This window comes from Rhinatrema bivittatum, chromosome 13 (assembly GCF_901001135.1).
Source record: "Rhinatrema bivittatum chromosome 13, aRhiBiv1.1, whole genome shotgun sequence".
NCBI classification, from domain to species: Eukaryota; Metazoa; Chordata; class Amphibia; order Gymnophiona; family Rhinatrematidae; genus Rhinatrema; species Rhinatrema bivittatum.
The window spans coordinates 82,698,311-82,719,407 of record NC_042627.1 but is presented as its reverse complement, the minus strand read 5'-3'; the positions used below and the strand labels follow the sequence as shown (position 1 = coordinate 82,719,407).

The 21,097-nt window shown below is 43.7% G+C and overlaps 1 protein-coding gene across 6 annotated transcripts in view; it reads left to right on the top strand.

Moving 5' to 3' along the window:
- Positions 1–21,097, top strand: part of CTDSPL2 (CTD small phosphatase like 2) — a 127,558-nt gene that overhangs the window by 103,801 nt on the left and 2,660 nt on the right. For all 6 annotated transcript variants that reach the window (XM_029574686.1, XM_029574687.1, XM_029574684.1 and 3 more), the window contains one exon: positions 6,270–6,365. In XM_029574686.1, coding sequence (XP_029430546.1) covers positions 6,270–6,365 — 96 coding nt within the window. The remainder of the gene's footprint in view (positions 1–6,269; positions 6,366–21,097) is intronic.

The following is a 21,097-nucleotide window of genomic DNA, read 5'->3' as shown; positions in this document are numbered from 1 at the left end:
GACTTACTTTTGGGATCTTGACAGATCCCAAAAGTAAGTCGCTTTTGGAAAAAACCAAAATTGTTGCTTTAAGGCTGGAGAAATTATTTTATGCATTGTGTGATGTCGCTTTTTGAAAAAAAAAAAATTGATTTTGTTTTTTTTTGCTTTTCGCCGCCGCCTACCCGCCCGATCGGGAGGAGGGGGGTAGAGTCGGCGGGCCAGTGCGGGGGCGCGGGAGCCGGGGATTTTTTTTTTTTTGTAGGCCTCACGGGACTGCCGGGTCGCAGTGGTAGCATGGTGCTGTGAGGGGGGCGAAAGGGTATATACCCATGAACGGATTTGAGTGGGAGCGCTCTGTGAAGCTGGACATGCCCGTGAGGGGCATAATGGGTGGATGCAGCTGATGAAAGGGGTAGTGGCGGGCGCGCTGGGGAGGGGGGGGCATCCGGGACGTACTACATCAAGGAGGGTGCCAGGCGTATTGTTTTATTGTTTTTGAGTATCTTAAGCGGTGTCGATGGATTTGTTACTAGACTCACAGTCCTAACTCCTACTAGGGGGAGGCGGTAAACTAGCACGTTAAGGCCACGGCAAAACAGCGGGTTACTAAGGAGATAATATCAGCGCCCGTTACAGTATCGGAGGGGAATAGCTAATTCCTTCATTATACAGCTTTTTCGTTCATTTACATGCTGGGTGCGGAAAGGGTTATGTGTCTATTTTACAAAGCGCTAAGGACGCGTGAAACTGGAGACTGTATCGCTGGATGGCCTTAATCGTCTGTATTGTGCGCTCCCAGAACGTTACAGACGGGGAATCTTTAACCGCACGTTACTGTATCGACCTGTAAGTTTGTATTTTTAAATAGTCAGTAAAGTAGCTAGTAAGCAGTAGTTAGTATGTTTATTTTTAATAGTCTGTAAGGCAGCTAGTAAGCAGAAGTTAGAGTGTTTGTATATTAAAAACAAAAGAAAAAAGTAGCCAGAAGCTAGAAATAAGCTAGGAGCGGTGTATACCTAAGTAAAAAGGTTGAAATGTTCAGTTCAGTTACTCACCTTGGAAAGGTGTTGAGGTAGTGTGATTTGGTTTGATTAGGTACCAACATTTGTTAATCAAGAGAGCAGTGAGTCACTCTGGCTGACTAACTGAAGTTAGACTGTTTGTATTTCCCAATCCACACACCCCTAGCTCATCCTTTAATTTATAGGCAGGTGCCACTTTAAAAAACAAAAATAAAACCTTATTGAGAGATTGATCATTCCCCTGTAGGCCACTACCAGACAAATAGTGAATTCACTAATACATTTAAAGGACATTAATTAAACACATTCCTGCTCCCATAGCAACCTAAAACTTAAGTAGGAACTGAACAAATTTGAGATGAAGGCAGCAGTCCAGCAGCAAGAGGGGGGCTTCCCAGTCTTTTGCATCAAGTGTCACATATATGATTTTTTTCTCGCTGGTGAGAAGTTGTAATTGTGCATGCGATGCAAAGAGCTCCTGGCTCTCAGAGAACAGGTCTGATCTCTGGAAGCTAGAGTGGCAGACCTGGAGGAGCTGAGTCAGAGAGGTATATAGATAAGACCTTCAGGGACATAATAGCCAAGTCCCAACTTCAGACTAGGTGGTGCATTGTCCTTTCGCACCGAGGATATCTCCCCAAGGCCTTCTGCCCAGGAGGGAAGGGTTAGGTCGGCCGTCATAGTTGGTGATTCGATTATTAGGAATGTAGACAGCTGGGTAGCTGGTGGGCATGAGGATCTCCTGGTAACATGCCTACCTGTTGGGAATGTGGCGGACCTCAGGCGTCACCTAGATAGGATTTTAGACAGTGCTGGGGAGGAGCCGGCTGTCATGGTACATGTGGGCACCAAAGACATAGGAAAATGTGGGAGGGAGGTTCTGGAAGCCAAATTTAGGCTCTTAGGTAGAAAGCTCAAATCCAGAACCTCCAGGGTAGCATTCTCTGAAATGCTCCCTGTTCCACGCGCAGGTCACCAGAGGCAGGCAGAGCTCCGGAGTCTCAATGCATGGATGAGACGATGGTGCAAGGAAGAGGGATTCAGTTTTGTAAGGAACTGGAGAACCTTTTGGGGAAGGGGGAGTCTCTTCCGAAGGGATGGGCTCCACCTTAACCAGTCTCAATGCGTGGATGAGACGATGGTGCAAGGAAGAGGGATTCAGTTTTGTAAGGAACTGGAGAACCTTTTGGGGAAGGGGGAGTCTCTTCCGAAGGGATGGGCTCCACCTTAACCAGGGTGGAACCAGACTGCTGGCGCTAACCTTTAAAAAGGAGATAGAGCAGCTTTTAAACTAGAACAAAGGGGAAAGCCGACAGTCGCTCAGCAGCGCATGGTTCGGAGAGAGGTATCTTTAAAGGATACTAATGATGCATTAGAATTAGGGCATCCCGACAGTGAGGTTCCAATATTTAGAAAAGTAGTCCAAGTGCCTGTAACTAAAAAAAAAACTCACCTGAGCTAAAACAAAATTCAAACTTATCCCTATCAATTAAAAAGGAGAATAAAAATACAAACAAAAAACACACTTTGAAATGTTTGTATGCTAATGCCAGAAGTCTAAGAAGTAAGATGGGAGAATTAGAATGTATAGCAGTAAATGATGACATAGACTTAATTGGCATCTCAGAGACATGGTGGAAAGAGGATAACCAATGGGACAGTGCTATACCGGCCTCCCTTTGAGCCAGTTAGGTGAATATCTGTTGATCTTACTCTGCAGGTGATATTTTTGGTGGCTATTGTTCGGCAAGCAGATTTCTGACTTATAGACATTGTTGTGCAGGGATCCTTTCCTTCAGTTTCCGAATTAGGAAGTTTTTATTCATGCGGTGCCAACCTTTTTACCAAAGGTGGTTTCTGCTTTTCATTTGGAGCAATCTGTAGAGTTGCCAGCATTTGGGAGATCTGGCTCTTTCAAACTCTCAGGATCTTTATATTTTGGAGGTGCGTAGAGTCCTTCTGAGATATTTGACAGTCACCAATGTGTTCTGTAGAACCAATCATCTTTTTGTGCTGCTTAGTGGTTGCAGTAAGGGGGAGAAAGAATCTCTATTGTTAGATGGATCCACAGAAGCAATAGCTTCAGTGTACATTTCTACTGGTCTCTTTAGGTCTGAGAGCGCACTCTTCTAGGGTGCAGGCAGCTTCATGGGCAGAGTATCAAATTTGTAAGGCGGGTGATTTGGTCTTCTATGCACTCTTGTTTCCAAACATTACAGACTCTCTCTATGCAGCCCAGCATTCTTCTGGCTGATAGCTAAAGCCAGAAGAATGCTGGGCTGCATAGAAAAGAGGAATAGCCAGTAAGAAAAAGAAGGTGATAATCCCCTTGTACAGGTATTTGGTGAGGCCTCACCTGGAGTATTGTGTTCAGTTCTGGAGACCGTTTCTCAAAAGGGACAGAGAAGGTCCAGAGAAGGGCGACAAAAATAGTGGGGGGTCTCCATCAAATGACTTATGAGGAGAAGATGAAAGACCTAAATATGTATACCCTGGAAGAGAGGAGGTGCAGGGGACATACGATACAGACCTTCAGATACCTGAAAGGTTTTAATGATGCACAATCGTCAAACCTCTGTTGGAAAAAAATCAGTAAACTAGGGGTCACGAAATGAAACTCCAGGGAGGATGACTCAGTGCTAACATCAGGAAATATTTCTTCACGGAGAGGGTGGTGGATGCCTGGAATGCCCTTCCAGAGGAGGTGGAGAAGACAAAAAAGGTGAAAGATTTCAAAGGCGCATGGGATAAACACTGTGGATCTCTAAAAGCTAGAGGACAGAAATGAGGAAAAAAAGAGTGCATGGGAGTAACTTGCTGGTATGGTGGTTACTACCCTTCATACTGTTGATGCAACTCCCATTATTGCTTTAGCAGCAGGGGAATTAGTTTCAGACAGCAACCGACAAGGACATTGAATTTTATGGTCTGGGAAAACAAGCATGGGGGGAACTTGCTGATGCGGCTGTTGCTACCCTTAACCAATAAGCCTTATACTTGTGATGCAACTCCAACATTGCTCTCTGCTTCAATGGCAAGAGGTAACAGGGAATTGGACTCAGACAGTAACCAACAAGGGCCCTGACTTTGACGGTTTGGAAAACTAAGTATGAGGGTAACTTGTTTGGCATGGCATATGCTACCATTATGGGGGAGACCTGTATGGCACAGCTGATGCTGCCGTAAAATTGCTGGGCAGACTGGATGGACCGTTTGGTTCTATTTTGCCGTCATTTCTATGTTTTCTATGGGCTCCAGGCATAACGATGTAGGGGAGAGTGTTTTGCGAGTAGGCCTTGCAGGTTTCCATCCAGTTTAGGGCAGCTTGGGTACCCATGCATCTGGGCTAGTGTGGGAAACGATAAAGAAGGAAAAATGGATTCTTAGCTGCTAATTTTCTTTCCCTGAGTCCCATAGCTCAGTCCAGAATCATACCCTTGGATTCTAAACACCATATATTACATTGTTAGGGTATATTCCATTATTCTTCTCTCCTGGTGTTTAATCCGTCTTAGAGGAAGGATTTCAAGTTAAAGTTAGGGTTTTCACCATATCCTCTGCTTGAGGAAAATATGGGGGGTTATTGTTTTTTTGTTTTGTTACATAGTTACTGCGAGACTGCAGATGGCACAGTGGCTCAAGCACCAAAAGTGCAGTGAAGCTTTTGTTCTCTGTCTCCATCTGCTGGTAAGGGAGAAAAGCCCATGCATCTGGACTAGTCTGTGGGACTCAAGGAAAGAAAATTAGCTTAAGAACCAATTTTTTCTTTCCCAATAAGATGAACCAGCAGCCCCATCATTAAAATATTGCAATAATCTAGTACTATTATAACTAAGGAAAACACTATAGTTTTCAATCCATTTGAATCCAAAAAGGGGCATAGCTGACCTACCCTTTTCAGCTTCATATGTACTCTTCTAAACAGCTGACCCACATGAGCCTCCAGACTAGAATCCAATATGACCCCTAAACTTTTCACCTTAGACAAAATCCTTAATACATGATCTCCCAAGACTTTCTAACTTGACATCACTGGGTTCTCAAAAAACTTCCCTACTCTCAAAATCTCTATTCTTGATTTATTCATGTATTCATGTTCTTTCATGCAAACAGGATTCCAGTGTACTTTATGATTATAATCCATGGCAAAACATATTGTCAGTATTAGAACGGCTGCCTAAGGGAATAGAGGAAAAGGAATAATGTTATGCAAAGCAAAAGGAGATAAAGTAACTTCATAAGTTACTTGGACTTGGGAAACAGGATTTTCATTTAAAATTGAGCGAATTTGTAAATGACTATGCATATAACCAAGAAAAATGAGAGAAGATTTTCATTTTTCTGTTAATGGTTTTCAGATGAATTATTTAATTCATATGGAGGAAAGGGGTGATGAGAATAACACAAAGTAAAAATTAAAAAAAAAAAGGTGCACGGCTGTAGTTTCATGAAAAGGCTTTAGCAACAACATGCTCAACCTGGTATGTGCTGTACAAATCAAGATGATAATGGATACATTGTCTTGAGCCCTGAGAGAGGTCCTATATTTTGTGTGTATGAGATGTTGTAAGGAAAGAAATACTTTCTGGTCATAGTATTTAGTGCTTTAAGCCAGTGTTTTCCATCCCTTTCCTGGAGGCACACCTAGCCAATCGAGTTTCCAGAATTGCCAGAATGAATATGTAGGAAATAGATTTGCATATACCAATGTACCCTGAAAACTTGACTGGCTAGGTGTGCCTCAGGAAAGGATTGGGAAACCCTGCTCTAAGCTGGCATGCAAGAGGCTGGGCGAATATCATAGCTTGCACATGTTAGGTAGTGTTGCTGAATCACTCTCAAATCCTAAAAGAATTGCATGCCTCATTTGCTTCAACGGCATGGGAGAAGACTGATACATCACGCATTTCCAGCATAGCTCCCTGCTTCAACAGCAGGGGAGAAGAAAAACAACCAATAAGGACTGTATAACATAGTCTGGGTAAAACAAATAAGCATGGGTGTAGCTTGCTTATTGCGGCGGTTACTACCCCTACTGCGGCGGTTACTACCCCTACTACCCCTAACTAATCAAGCTAGATATTTCAATGGTGGGGGTGGAAGGTAAATAGAACCAAGAGCTAAGAGAAACAGATAAGTATGAGAGAAAAAATGTGTGAAGCTTGCTGGGCAGACTGGATGGGCCGTTTGGTCTTCTTCTGCCGTCATTTCTATGTTTCTATGTTTCTATGTTTCTATTTAATGTGCTGTCTCTATGGCTTGTAGCTTTCCAATGGAATCCCTATCGAAAGTTGGTTCATGGACAAAAATGACAAGGAGCTCCTTAAGCTAATTCCCTTCCTGGAGAAACTTGTAGAGCTGGTGAGTATTTCTCTTTTCTCTAATAAGTCAGTCTTGATTGAGTCACATACACATGCATCACTTAACCTGTGTTGCAGTATTTAAGAAAAATATCTGAGCATACATAGGAAGTCATCCGCATGATACCAAACCACTTGGCAGTCTGTTTCAATGTTGTCTGAAAGGCGTATCTTGCCAGGCCCTGCTGTTCTGCGCCATGTTGCAATGTTCTGTGAAAACCAGAAAGTTCACCAATCACATAGGTGAGTTGTGACCGTGCATAGCACTGACCAGAACAAGCTTTCCAGAGTTTTTCATAGGCTAAAAGTCTTTATTCATATCTGTGGTACTTTCTGCACTGCCATGGCCCTGTAGCCACTTTTTGTCCTTTATACCACTGATCCAGTCTGAGGAATTTCCAGTGGGCTCTTTGGTTGTCTTAAGCGTTCATGCTATTTTCTTTCCTGGCTTTAGGGAAAAATTATATTATTTTTCTTCTCCTAGTTCTCTACTCAGTCTTTTGGGTTGTTCATTAAGTTTCATTATTTTCTGCAACATTCTACTGAGCCAACCCCAGATCACCTTGATTTTTTCACCCGGAAACTTGGTGTTGGGCAGGCCTTTGGTCATTTTTTTCTGAAAAAATATTTTCCTCTTGATTTTGCATAATCTGTTTTTCTCACCATGTCAGAGAAGCAGATCAGTGGCTTCGCATTCTGTCTTGAATGCATTTGAAAGATGTCCATCACTGACCATTGCAAAGTGTGCTATATCTGCTTTGGCAGGGACCACAACACTGATGGCTATGAACTCTGCTCTGGGATGTCATCTGTTCCAGGATAGTCTTGAGTCTCTCTATTTGATGGGCTTATGAACAGCTTCAGATACTGGTCTTAAAGGCTTGATACTTGTTAAAGAAGTCCTCTACATCTTTGGCACTTCGCTGTTATGATATGCCACAGAGTCTAACATAGTCTGTCTTCCTACGTGAGTCGGAGAAAGGGTTCCAGAAACTTATGGCGAGAGCCTAAGACAGCAAGTGCCAAGTCTCAAGCAGAGTTTCCAAAGCATCACTTCTACATAAGGGTCTGAGCACCAAGATGTGATAAAGGTTCCACATATTCTCCTAGGACAAGCAGGATGGTAGTCCTCACATGTGGGTGACATCATCTGATGGAGCCTGGCATGGAAAACGTTTGTCAAAGTTTCTAGAAGCTTTGACCAGCACACTGAGCATACCCAACATGCCACTATCCGTGCGTCCACGCAAGCTCCCCCTTCAGTCTGTCTTTTTCCGTGGTGCAGTTGCCTCGTGGTACATGGAGCTCCGCTTCTTTGTTTTTCTTGTAAACCGAGTATTTTTCTCGTTCAATCTTCTGGTCCCCCTTTCGCAGTTGGTGCTTCCTTGGTGCAGTAGGTTCAAATCCTCCTTTCTGCTTCTTCACGGTTGATTACCAGCATCCCGCTTCCTGGTGGTGGCCGGTCATCGTTGTCCGACTTTCGTCGTTGCCCCCAGTGCCCACGGACCATGTCCATCACGGATTTGCATGTCGTTTATATCCTCTGCCTGGGGGCTTTGCACGACGTCCAAAGGTGTCAGCTGTGTGACCAGATGACCCCCAAGGGCTGTCGTACGTGCCTTGACAAGATGGAGAAGCTTTTCGGTTCTAAAAAATCCAGTTCATCCACACCTGCGTAGGAGTCATAGTCTCCAGGAGGTCGAGGGGAGCCCCTCGATATGCTCCCTGTCACTACTCCTCCTGCACCTTCAAAAGATTGAGGGAACAGTGATCGGTCCTCCATGATCTCATTGGTTTCCAGGACATCCGGATCCTCCGCTTCCTCGGCACCAGGGAAAGACCGGGCCGTGCATCGTGGGACATCTCGCAAGCATGGATACCGGTTGCCGTCGGTACATGGCTGCAGTTCCAGTGCAGTACCAGCAGCTGCCGTACCACCACCAAAGTGACCCCGTGCCTCAGAGGCCCCATCCTCCGAAGTACCCGGGAGTCCCAGGCGTTCCCCACCGATATTGGTGTCAGGCACCAATTATCCTCAGAGAACTGAGGAAGAGCTGGTGACGCTTCATCCCCCTCCCTCAGTCTTGGCCTCACCGGATTTTCAGGAAGAGTTGGACCGCAGGGTGCAGACCGCGATGCTCAGAGGTCTACAGAGCGTCAAGCCGCTGTCTATTCTGGCACTTCTGTTCGAGCATCTGGACATCCTTCTAGGCGCCCTCCCAACACAACCGGTGCCTGAGGGACCTTTGGTTCCCCAGCGGCTACCGATGCCCCCCTCAGAAACAATTCCTATCATTGGATCCTCTGAGGAGGAATTTGCAGCTGGTGCTGTGTTCCCGAGGCCTCTGTTCCCCAAGCCTTTGCCCGGGCCCTCTGGCCTCCTGCTGCCCTCAGCCCCCTGTTGCCGAGGGAGCCATATATTCCCTCAGTGCCTCAGAAGCCATTGGGGCCCAGGGCTAGGATCCTCCATGAGCCTCACCCGTGCCAGTCCCGCGATGGCCTTAGTGAGGAGGGAAGGCCCTTATGGGCCCGTAGGGGGACAATTCCTTGGAATCTTCATCCATATTCTCGGATGACCCCTTCTTTGAGCCTTCCTAATCGGAGGAAAGGTGTCAGTCAACCCCAAAGGATCTCTCCTTTGTGGGGCTCGTTAGGGCCAGGGCCGAGGCTATTCCCTTCCAGCTTCTTACAGAGGAGGATGTGCGGCATAAGATGCTGGAAGTGCTCCAGTTTGTCGACGCTCCCAGGGAAATCGTGGCGGTTTCCATCCATGAAATCTTTAAGGACCTTCTCCTTCTGACATGAGAACACACAATCTCTATCTTTCCAGTCAGTAGGAAGGGAGATGCCACCTATCTGGTACATCAGGCCTTGGGATTCGAAAGGCAGCATCTCCTCCATCAGTCGGTGGTAGTGGAATCTGCCCTTAAAAAGGCCAAGCGCTCCCATACCCTCCGGGGCAGGAACATAGGGAGCTCGATGCTCTGGCCAGAAAGGTCTTTCAGGGTGCTATGCTCATCGCCCATATTGCCACCTACCAGTTGTATATGACCCCATCAGCACCCGTAGAATGGCCTGGCTCCGGGCTTCCGACCTCCACCCAGAGGTACAGGAGAAACTGGCTCACCTCCCATGCACTGGTGACAACTTCATTGGGGATAAGATCCGGGATGCGGTGGCTCTGTTGATAGACCACCACGAACCCCTCCAACAGCGCTCTGCTAGCGCTTTGGACATTCCTTCCTCTGTTAGGAAATCTTTCAGGCCAAGTTCCAGAAAGTCCTTTTACAGGCAGAGGCAATACTATCCCCCAGCCTCTCGAGCTCAGATGCCACATACTAGCTCCAGGGATCGCTCCCATCAACAGCGGACATGTAGGCCTCAACCAGCTCCCTAGCAAGCCTTGGCCACAGGCTTTTGACTGGCGGCAAGGGAGCACGAGTCAGCCAAGCTTACCCCCGGTGCTGGATCCCCCAGTAGGAGACAAGCTGATCAGCTTTGCCCACCACCGGGGGGGCCATCACTTCGGACCAGTGGGTCCTTACCATAGTCAGTCAGGGGTACCAGCTCAGTTTCAGATGGCTCCCAGAGAACTTGCTGCCCTTCTCACAGCAGGAGCGGTAGAGTCCGTTCCTCGCCTTCAGCAGGGCCGGGGGATCTATTTGAGGTATTTTGTCATACCGAAGAGAAACGGAGGCTTGCGCCCCATTCTCAACCTCAGAGTGTCGAACAAATTTCTCTTAAAAGAAAAGTTCAGGATGGTTTCTCTGGGCACTCTGATCCCCCTTCTCAAAAAAGGAGACTGGCTCTGCTCCCTCGATCCAGTTGAAGCCCCCTCTTCGGCTTCCTGTTGCGTCCTGAGACCTCAACGTTGTCCTGGTGCAGCTCATGCATCCTCCCTTCAACCCGTCGCACTCCTGCAACCCAAAGTTCCTCACCTGGAAAGTTATATTCCTAGTGGAGATTATTTCAGCTCGTAGGAGTCAGTGAGCTTCAGGCCTTTGTTACATATCCGCCATACATGAGGTTTTTTCATGATCGTGTGGATTTGCATACGCACCCTAAGTTCCTGCCTAAGGTGGTGACTGATTTCCATATCAATCAGTCCATTGTTTTACCCACCTTCTTTCCCAGACCTCATTTCCTCCCAGGGGAAAGGACCTTTCACACGTTGGACTGCAAGAAGGCCTTGGCTTTTTATTTAGAACGCACGGCCGGTCACAGGTAGTCCACTCAGTTCTTTGTGTCCTTTGATAGCAATCGGCTGTCAGTGGCAGTGGGTAAACAGTCTCTGTCCAACTGGCTGGCAGATTGCATCTCCTTCTGCTATGCGCAAGCGGCCTTCAGCTGACAGGCCGAATCAAAGCTCACTCTGTGCATGCCATGGCAATGTCAGTGGCTCATCTGTGAGCAGTCCCTGTTGTCGAAATTTGCTGCACAGCAATGTGAAGTTCCCTTCACACGTTCGCGGCCCATTACTCCTTAGATATATTTGGTCGACAGGACAGTGCCTTTGGCCAGTCCGACCTACACAATCTCTTTCAGACCTGACCCCAACTCTTCCTGCCTAGAACCCCTGCTTGAGGCCAGGCAGTCCCCTGTCAACCAACAGCACCACAATTGTTGTTGTGCCCGTTGGCACTTTGTTCAGTAACTGTTGGTCTCACCTGCTGCTGGGGGACAGCCTGGAGCTTGGTATTCACCCACATACGAGGACTACCATCCTGCTTGTCCTAGGAGAATGCGCAATTGCTTACCTCTAAGAGGTGTTTTCCTAGGACAGCAGGATGTTAGTCCTCAGGAATCCCGCCTGCTACCCTACGGAGTTGGGTTCTTCTTCCGGTTTGTTGTTTTATTTTTTTCTCTTGAATTTTTTAACTATGTTATGAGACTGAAGGGGAACCTCGCGTGGACGTGCGGATAGTGGCATGCTTCTAGAAACTTTGACAAAAGTTTTCCGTGCTGGGCTTCATCGGATAATGTCACCCACATGTGAGGACTAACATCCTGCTTTCCTAGGAGAACACCTGTGACAGGTAAGCAACTGCGCTTTCCATAGCAGGTACATCTAGAAGGGTAGCTTGGCTTTCTGCTCTAGTCTCCCCATAGCCAACCAAAAGCCTTTAAGTTGCCCTTCAAAATGGTAATCCAAGATGTTCAATCTTACAAAACCCATTCCATCATTGGCATTGTTCGATACTGAATTGGAAAGGAGAATTTCATTTATACTTGTTTGACACACATCAGCACATAGTTTTGTGAATCAAAACCTTTGATCCCCAAAGGATGCATAGCGCAACCAACCAGTAGGAGTGTTAGATGCAAATATTTTATTCCAGATCTGTGGATTTCAGGAAGACGTGTGCAGTTATCCACTAATGACTTTTTGGTTTTGTGTCCATTCTACACCAAATTTGTATGAGATTTCCGAGGGGCTAAGAACATAAGAACATAAGAAAATGCCATACTGGGTCAGACCAAGGGTCCATCAAGCCCAGCATCCTGTGTCCAACAGTGGCCAATCCAGGTCATAAGAACCTGGCAAGTACCCAAAAACTAAGTCTATTCCATGTTACTGTTGCTAATGGCAGTGGCTATTCTCTAAGTGAACTTAATAGCAGGTAATGGACTTCTCCTCCAAGAACTTATCCAATCCTTTTTTAAACACAGCTATACTAACTGCACTGACCACATCCCCTGGTAACAAATTCCAGAGTTTAATTGTGCGTTGAGTAAAAAAGAACTTTCTCCGATTAGTTTTAAATGTGCCCCATGCTAACTTCATGGAGTGCCCCCTAGTCTTTCTACTATCCGAAAGAGTAAATAACCGATTCACATCTACCCGTTCTAGACCTCTCATGATTTTAAACACCTCTATCATATCCCCCCTCAGTCGTCTCTTCTCCAAGCTGAAAAGTCCTAACCTCTTTAGTCTTTCCTCGTAGGGAAGCTGTTCCATTCCCCTTATGATTTTGGTAGCCCTTCTCTGTACCTTCTCCATCGCAATTATATCTTTTTTGAGATGCGGCGACCAGAACTGTACACAGTATTCAAGGTGTGGTCTCACCATGGAGCAATACAGAGGCATTATGACATTTTCCGTTTTATTCACCATTCCCTTTCTGATAATTCCCAACATTCTGTTTGCTTTTTTGACTGCCGCAGCACACTGAACCGATGATTTCAATGTGTTATCCACAAATGCACATGTTGATTTAATGCCACTCAATAACTTTTTTGATTTTCCATCTCATCCACACCAGATTTTCATATCATGTCAGGATATACATACATGCAGTCAAGCCACCTAATAACATTTTGCTTTTGCATCTGTTGCACACCATATTTTCAGATTATGCCAAGAAGAGTCTTACGTATTTTTTCCCAGATCCATTTAGGTACATGTATACAGTTGCACATACATTCTGGAAAGTAGGTACCATTATTTATTTTTTGGATTTTGCTTACACCTTTTCATTGGTAACGCAAGTCAAATAACATTCAGATATGGTAGGTATTTCCTATTGCTAGAGGGCTTACAATCTAAGTTTGTACCTGAGGCAATGGAGGGTGAATTCACTTACCCAAAGTCACAAGAATCCTCAGCAGGATTTGTACCTTAGTTTTCATCCTGATGCTCCATTCTTTATGGATATTGCAGTTAACACAAGATCCACCTACAATGATTCAAGCATCTGTAATTCGCACCTAAACTATTATTACCAATTTTATATATTTACCCCTGAAGAATATGCAAAAATTACTGGTGATTTATTTATTTTTCACATTTGATATCCCACCAGTCAGGGTGCCATCAAGGCAGGGGTACACACACACACAAAAAAAAAAAGAAATGCATTTAACAACTATGATACATTTAACAACTATGTTCCTGTTTGGGGAGGATCTGGAATAGCTAGTGAACAACTTGGAGGAATCCGAAACCACAGCAGCTCCCCGAGGATAAACCTTTGCCTTTCTCTCAGCCTGACAGAGGTCGTGGTCAGTTTTGGGTTTACAAATGGTATAGGCCTGGAAATATTCTTCCACTTATTTCTTTCATGGATCAAATGGTTGGAGGGGCAAAGGTCAGTCCTTTCAGAGTTTTTGAAAGCCAAAGCCTGACTCTGCTTCCTCCTCCAGGACTGGTCAGTCTTCCTAATGAAGTGCAGTGGGTTCACACTCTGCTGTTTTCAGTAGATGATTGCTTACATCAGTTTTACCAGGAGTGGATCCAGATAACTTCACAAAATATGACTCTTGATTCTCTGGTAAGGTTCCAGTTGTTGCAGGTTGTCGAGCCAATTCCCCTTTGAGAAAAGGGCCTCTATTGGTATTCATTTCACTTGTAGTTCTCAAGAAGAACAGGACTTACCAACCTATACTTGATTTGAAAAGAGTAAACAGCAATCTTTGCATCTCACATTTCCAGATGGAGTCCTTTTTGTATCCTTCAGGAACATTTTCAGTTCAGGACACTCCCTTTTGGGTTGGTTATGACTCCACGCGTCATGGTAGTAGTGCAGCCTTTTTGAGACACAAAGGTATTATGGTTCATCCCTACCTGGATGATTGTTTGATCAGGACCATATCTCATTAAGAAGGTGTTCAGACATCCAACAGAGTAGTCCAAATTGGTCTAGGTAGTCAATTTTGCAAAAAGGAATCTGGTTACTTTGTATTCGTTGGAGTACCTGGGGGTTGACTTCCACACAAAGGAAGGACATGTTTATCTGACAATGGAAAGAGTGGACAAGCTGATACACCAGATGCAAAGATTTCTCACCCTTCTAGGCCAGGAGCATGTGATTATATTCAGCTGCTGGGCTCCATGCCGGCCACCCTGGATTCAGTTCCATGTGCCAGAACTCTTATGAGACGTCTTCAGCCCTTCCTTCTATCTTATTGGTTGTCCCAATCCATCTTCCTTTGCCAGCTTTGGTGAGGGAGAGTCTCAAGTGATGGACAGCCCTTGAGAAACTCCTCTGGGGTGTCAGTTATTTCCATCCTGGGTTCTAGTCATGATAGATGCAGTCTTTCTAGATCAGGGGTGTATTGTCTGGACCAGGTGGTCCAAGTGCTCTGGTCTCCAGAAAAGGCGACTTGGTCTATCAGCAGATTGGAAATCAGGGCAATATGGTTGGCTCTGTCTTATTTCTTTCCCTTAATTTGAGGGAAAGTGTTCTGGGTGCTGTTTGTGAACAGGCAGGGTGGCACCAGGAATCAAGGAGCATCAGAAGAGATGAATTTTCACTTTCCTTGAGTGGAGGAGAACCTGCAGCTCTTATCAGTAGCTCATAATGTGGCAGAGGAAAATGTGCAAGCAGAATATTCTGAGTCCTGGTGAATAGGAGCGCAGCCAAAAGGCTTTTCATCATATTCTGAGGTGAGGCTTGCCTCACAGGGATCTAATGGAAACTCACAAGAATGCCAAGGTCCCGCAGTTCTTCAGCCATCTCAGGGAGTTTTGTGCCCTCAGAATAGACATGCTATTTAGTCTTGGCCGGAAGGGGAGCTCCTTATCTCTTCTGACCCTGGCCTCTGATCCGCAGGATTCTGCACCAGATTGTTTTGGACGACCCTTTTCAGTTTCATCTTATGGCTTGGCTCTTGAAAGGACAAGCTTGATGAAGAGGGGCTACTCTTCTTCAGTTATTTCCATGCTACTGAAAGCTTCAACTTCTCTGGCTTGCATTCATGTTTGGCACATCTTTGAAGTATTCTGCAAAGAATTTTTAGTGTGTCTGTGTCACTTTGATATCCCTTTTATTTTGGCCTTTCCCTGGGGGTCTGGTTTTGAATTCTGAAAAGGTTCAAGATGTGGAAAGCTCCTGTACCCAGGGGTTAGATTAGTATTTTGTCTTTGTCAGTTCATCCAGACATGTCCCATTTTTTTAAGGGGCATTAAGAGACTGCAGCTTCCCTTTCGTCCTTTGGTTCCTCAGTGGGCCCTCAAGGCATTAATTGTGCTTGCCTTTGAGCTTCTGAAGCAGATTTTCTTGAAGGATCTTAGCTTGGAAGCAGTCTTTTTCTTCTGTAATTAACAGTATTATTAATCTAACAACCATTGTATACACCAACAGAAAGCAATTTTTCTGATAGCAAGGTGCTCAATTCCCCATATTTCAGAAATTCACATACTGTCTTGCAGGGATCCTTTTTTGGTTATAGAGTCTGATTTTTATGTCCTTCCGTTTTTTACCCACCTTTTTACTTAAGTTCATGTCTGTGTTTCATCTGAATCAGTCAGTTATTCTTCCAGTTTTTTGAAGGCCAAGTGAGAAGGCGATAGCAGATCTTTAAGATTTCAGGATGTTCGTTGGATACTCATGAGGTATCTAAAGATGTCTAATGTCTTAAAGCTACTAACTGAGCTTCATACTCTCAGTTCTGTTTTTCAAGAAAAGCAATCTGGCTATGCAATCTCTCATTCTCAAAATATTGTAAAATAGATTGAAGTAATAACCAAAATGCCCTAGCCCCATTCACATCTATTTTCTCCCAACTGTGTTCCCTCTTAAAAAAAAAAAAAAAAAAAAAAAAATGTTGCCACTTTATTCTCTAAAGATCCAACCTCTTTATTCAATTCCTTTCCCACTAATCACATGTAGCATGAGACCTGGCTACTTCTGTGCAATAGAAAAGCATGGTGCATCAGAATACCAACCAGGCATGGATTGTAGCAAAGCCTTCTTTTTTCTAAACATAATTGCAATAATATATATGCAATAAAGTATTACTATGATGTAATATCCTGTTCGTGATGCTGAATGTAAGCAGTAGCTGTATAGAGGTATATTATGTCATAGAACACGCATAAACAATATTGCAAAAGCAAAACTTAGTTTGCTAAATGTTGCTAATATATGAATAATAAATCAGCAAAGGTAAGTAATATCAAAAATGAATACAGTATCACATTAAGCTTTACATAAATCAATGCAGGTAAATAGGATTGTATTAATACAGACAGAAATAAGGATAAGATATTAGGCAAAAGACACTTCCTTCATAGGTCTTCCTTCTACAAGCAGTGTCATTGAAAGACTGCAAGCCCGGGGACCCCTAAAAAAACAAGCTGTTTCACTCTTTGCGCTTTTTTGGATCATCCAAAGAAAATTGGCAAATGCAGTTCCTTATATATCTTATTTTTCTGACTTAACTTCAGGGCCTGCAAGCATTAGGTATTATGTTTGCACTTTACAGCCAGCTCATTAGGAAGGTATTTCAGTACTAGTCTCTGATCTTCCCCACCCTTATTTCTTACCAAAACAGTTGTTATGAGACCACCAGATGTCTTTTGAGGTTATCTTAACTCATTATCATCTCATTGGTGCCAGGGGGTCTCAGGAATGAAGGGGAAACAAAGACTGCGATTTATTTATTTGTTGAGTTTTATATGCCGTCGTTCGGCGAAGCCATCACAACGGTTTACAAGATTCAAAAGGTAGTATTTTAACATATGCGAATTAAGGGTATAACAGGATACATATATTCGAAAATGAGCGGATAAAGGGGATCGGAGTGGGTAAGGATTAGAGGGGATAGGAAGAGGGGTGGATGTGCTACGGGGGGGGGGGGTGAATAGAAAGAGTGGGGAAAGGAGGGTTACAAGGGTGGGGAAATTAGTTAAATGTAAAGTTATTCTTTTTTATAGTCCGATATAAGATCATTTTTGTATGAGAAGGGTTTGCTTGGTGCTGGTTGATGTCTTGTTTTTGCGTGGTTTCGGTTGGTAATTCTGTTGAGTGTTTGGCTGATGTGATACTTGATTGTCAATGTAGACTTTGTAGAACAGCCATGTTTTTAGATCTTTTTTGAATGTTTTGAGGTTAGATTGGGTTCTCAAATCTTTTGGGAGGGAGTCCATATTTTGGGGCAGGCGATGGAAAATGCTCTTTCTCTGGTTTCTGTCAGGTGAGTATCTCTGATGGGGGGGGACTGTTAAACAGCCTGTGTTGTTTGAACGTAAGTTTCTTTGGGGATTCTGGGGGGTTATGTTTAAACCAGTTTGACCTTGATGTTCATTGTGTAGTAATTTGTGTATGATGGTCATGGATTTGTGTTCGGGATTTTATTGGAAGCCAGTGTAGTGAAATCAGTATTGACGTTATGTGATCATTCCTCTTTGTTCCAGTCAGAATTCTGGCTGCTGAGTTTTGCAGAATCTGGAGAGGTTTAAACCGTCCTATACCATCACAGCAAACCCAAATATTCATACTATGCAGAACTCACCACAAATACATGGAGTGTTATAATGTGAAAGTTTGGAAATTTGGTGCGGTATAATTATCCTTCCTTTTGCTATCATTGGTCTCTTGCTATTTGCATGGTTATTTGTTTTTTCCAGATGCTGGATCAATGGTTTGAAGATTTCTATTAATGAGAAACCTATGGGAAAGCCAGTTTTCTGGGAATGCATTAAAAACTATATTGAAGCCCTGTGCTCTTAATACGTGAAGGATTTTGTTTGATGTAGAAAATTCCATGTATTCGTGGTGAGTTCTGCATAGTATGAATATTTGGGTTTGCTGTGATGGTATAGGACGGTTTAAATTCATAAATAGTAATTTTCATAATGCTTATGTTATAGAAGTTACGTACAACAATTTGATGCCCTCAAATTACGTACAGCAATTCGATGCCCTCAAAGATTGTCCTTTGTCCAAGCCCTCATCATGGGCTTGGACAAAGGACAATCTTTTTTACTAATTTTCCTTGACCTGTCGGTGGCCTTCGACACTGTTAATCACTCCATCCTCCTCAACCGTCTATCGGACATTGGAATAACAGGCAGGGCATTCACATGGTTCAAAACATTCCTCTGTAACAGAGGTTACAAAGTCAAAATCAATAATAAAGAATCCCCTCGCTTCAGTTCTTCATTAGGTGTTCCTCCCTGTCCCCAACTCTCTTCAACATGTACCTCCTTCCTCTTTGCCAGCTCTTAACTAACCTTCAACTAAAACATTTCCTATATGCTGACGACGAACAAATCTTGATCCCCATAAGAATCTATCACTAAAACACTTAAACACTGGGAAAACTGCCTCCAAGGGATCTACCGACTTCTCACAAACTTAAACCTGATACTAAACTCTGCTAAGACTGAACGCCTTCTCATCTCCCCGGAAAACAGTACTACCCCACAAAGTGCACCAACTAACACCATTGTTAACCAAGCAAGAGACCTAGGAGTAATAATAGACAACCGCCTGAATTTAAAAACATTCATTAACAACACAACCAAGAACTGCTTCTATAAGCTGCAGGTTCTAAAAAGAATTAAACCTCTCCTCCACTTTCAAGACTTCAGAACAGTCCTCCAAGCCGTAATATTCTCCAAGATAGATTATTGCAATTCTATCTTGCTAGATCTCCCTTCCTCATCCATCAAACCTCTTCAGATTCTCCAGAATGCAGCAGCCAGAATCCTGACAAACTCCAGAAGAAGAGACCACATCTCCCCTATTCTCAGAAATTTACACTGGCTACCAATACACTTCAGAATTCTACACAAGTCCATCACCATCATCCATAAAACCATCCACTCCCAAGCTCCTCTTGACCTCCAAATTCCCCTCAGACGTCACACTTCAACAAGACCTATCAGAGAAACCTACAAAGGTTCCTTGCTTGTTCCCCCCATCTAAATCCACTCACCATCTTGCTTTCAGAAACCGGGCCTTTTCCACAGCGGGACCATATCTATGGAACACCTTACCCCCTGATCTCAGACTAGAACCTTGTTTACTAACTTTTAGAAAAAGGCTTAAAACTTGGCTTAAACAAGCCTTTCCCGATTCTAACTGACTCTCCACAACAACAACAACTATTAAGAAAACTATTAAGAGACCTTTCAGCACTATGTAAATAGTTTATTACTGTAAAGTTACTGTAAGTTACTCCTATCTTGTTTCATTCCTTCTCCAGTTCCAACTACCCTGTTTTATTGTAACTTTTTGTTCCTTTCCACTTGTTATTTGCTTAAGGTTATTACACCCCCTGTTACCTGTAAACTGGCATGATATGATTGTATCATGAATGCCGGTATAGAAAAGCTTTAAATAAATAAAAAATAATATTAAATAAGAAGGTTGAAGCACTCTTGAAGTTACGTGAAGCAATTTGATATTTGAAGAAGGTTGAAGACATTGAAGCTTCGGTACTAATCGCATGTTGAAGAAAGTCTCTTGGGTATTTGTGTTTTGGTGATGAAATCTGCTCCCTGAAGAATTTGTTGAAGTTCTTTAATTTGTCCCTGAAGAAGCCCGTTTTTAATAGGGTGAAACAAAGTTCTTTGTTGGACTTGAATTTATATAGAAGCATTTGAATTTATTATAAGCAGAAGAACATTTTGTTAAAGAATTTAATGGAGCAACAAAATATCCTTGTATGAGACATACATATTTAAAAATGTTCATTGGATTTTATGTGATATGAGTGGTGAATGTATGGGTATGTGTGTGTTAGATAGATTTTAAATATCTAGATAGTTGGAACATATGTGATTATACAATAAAAGTGTTGAAACTATATAATATAAAGTATAGTTCTTCTCTTGATGTATGACTTAGAATAGTATTAGAGAAGACTTTTTGAACATATCCCCTAGTGTCATTATACCAGTATAACTTTGGATATGTGGGTCCTCAGCATCATAAGGAGAGGATACAAATTTTCATCTATTGGGTTTCCTACCAAATCATCTCCCAGCCCCAAGTTAAGGTCGCTCGCCACATTAGAAACTGCTTCAAAAGGTGTTCCCTTCCATCTTAGAAACCAATGCAGTCAAACTCATTACACAAGAAGGAAAGCGGACAGGGATTCTACTCCAAGTATTTCCTGATTCCAAAGAAAATGGAATTCCATCACATTCTAAACCTAAGAACCTTGAATACATTTTTAAAAGATGGTTTTCCTGGGCACCTTGATTCCCTTTCTTCAAAAAGGGGCTGGCTATGCGCTCTGTCTCAAGGATGGTTACACCCACATAGAAATATTCTACCTTTAGAGGACGTATTCCAGATTTGTTGTGGGAGACCATTATTTCCAGTATCGCATGCTGCCTTTTAGCCTGACGACAACCCTTCTATCTTCACCAAATGTTTTGCTGTTGTGACAGCACCCCTGCACAAACTGGGGATGGATATATCTATCTAATTGATTGTCTGATCAAGAGCACATTGCAGGCAGGGGCCACAGAATCGATGCATGAGGCCATCCAGATATTGGAGTTGCTAGGGTTTTTCAACTATGCCAACTCCCACTTGAGCCTGTCATCTCAATTGGAGTTTATAGGAGCTGTGCTAGACATGACTCAGGCAAGAGCCTTCCTTCCACAACAGAGGGCTAGCACCTTGATATCTGCAGTAGAACTTGTTCATATTATTAGAACTTATGGCCTCACTGTTCATGCCACTCCCTTGGCATGTCTCCATATGAGGAAACCTCAATGGATCTGCAGATCACAATGGCTACAGGCCACTCAGGATCTGCACAACAGCATTCATGTCGTACAACTGCTCAGGAACTGTCTGCCCTGGTAGTGAGACAATTCCAAATTTCTCCAGTCAAAATTGCCCTAACCACCGATGCATCCAACCTGGGGTGGGGGAGCTCATGTAGAGAAGCTTTGCACCCAGGTCTCTGGTCTGCTCAGAAAAAGCTTCATCAAATAAACGTCCTGGAGCTAAGGGTGATCTGGTATGCTCTGAAAGCTTTCAGAGATTG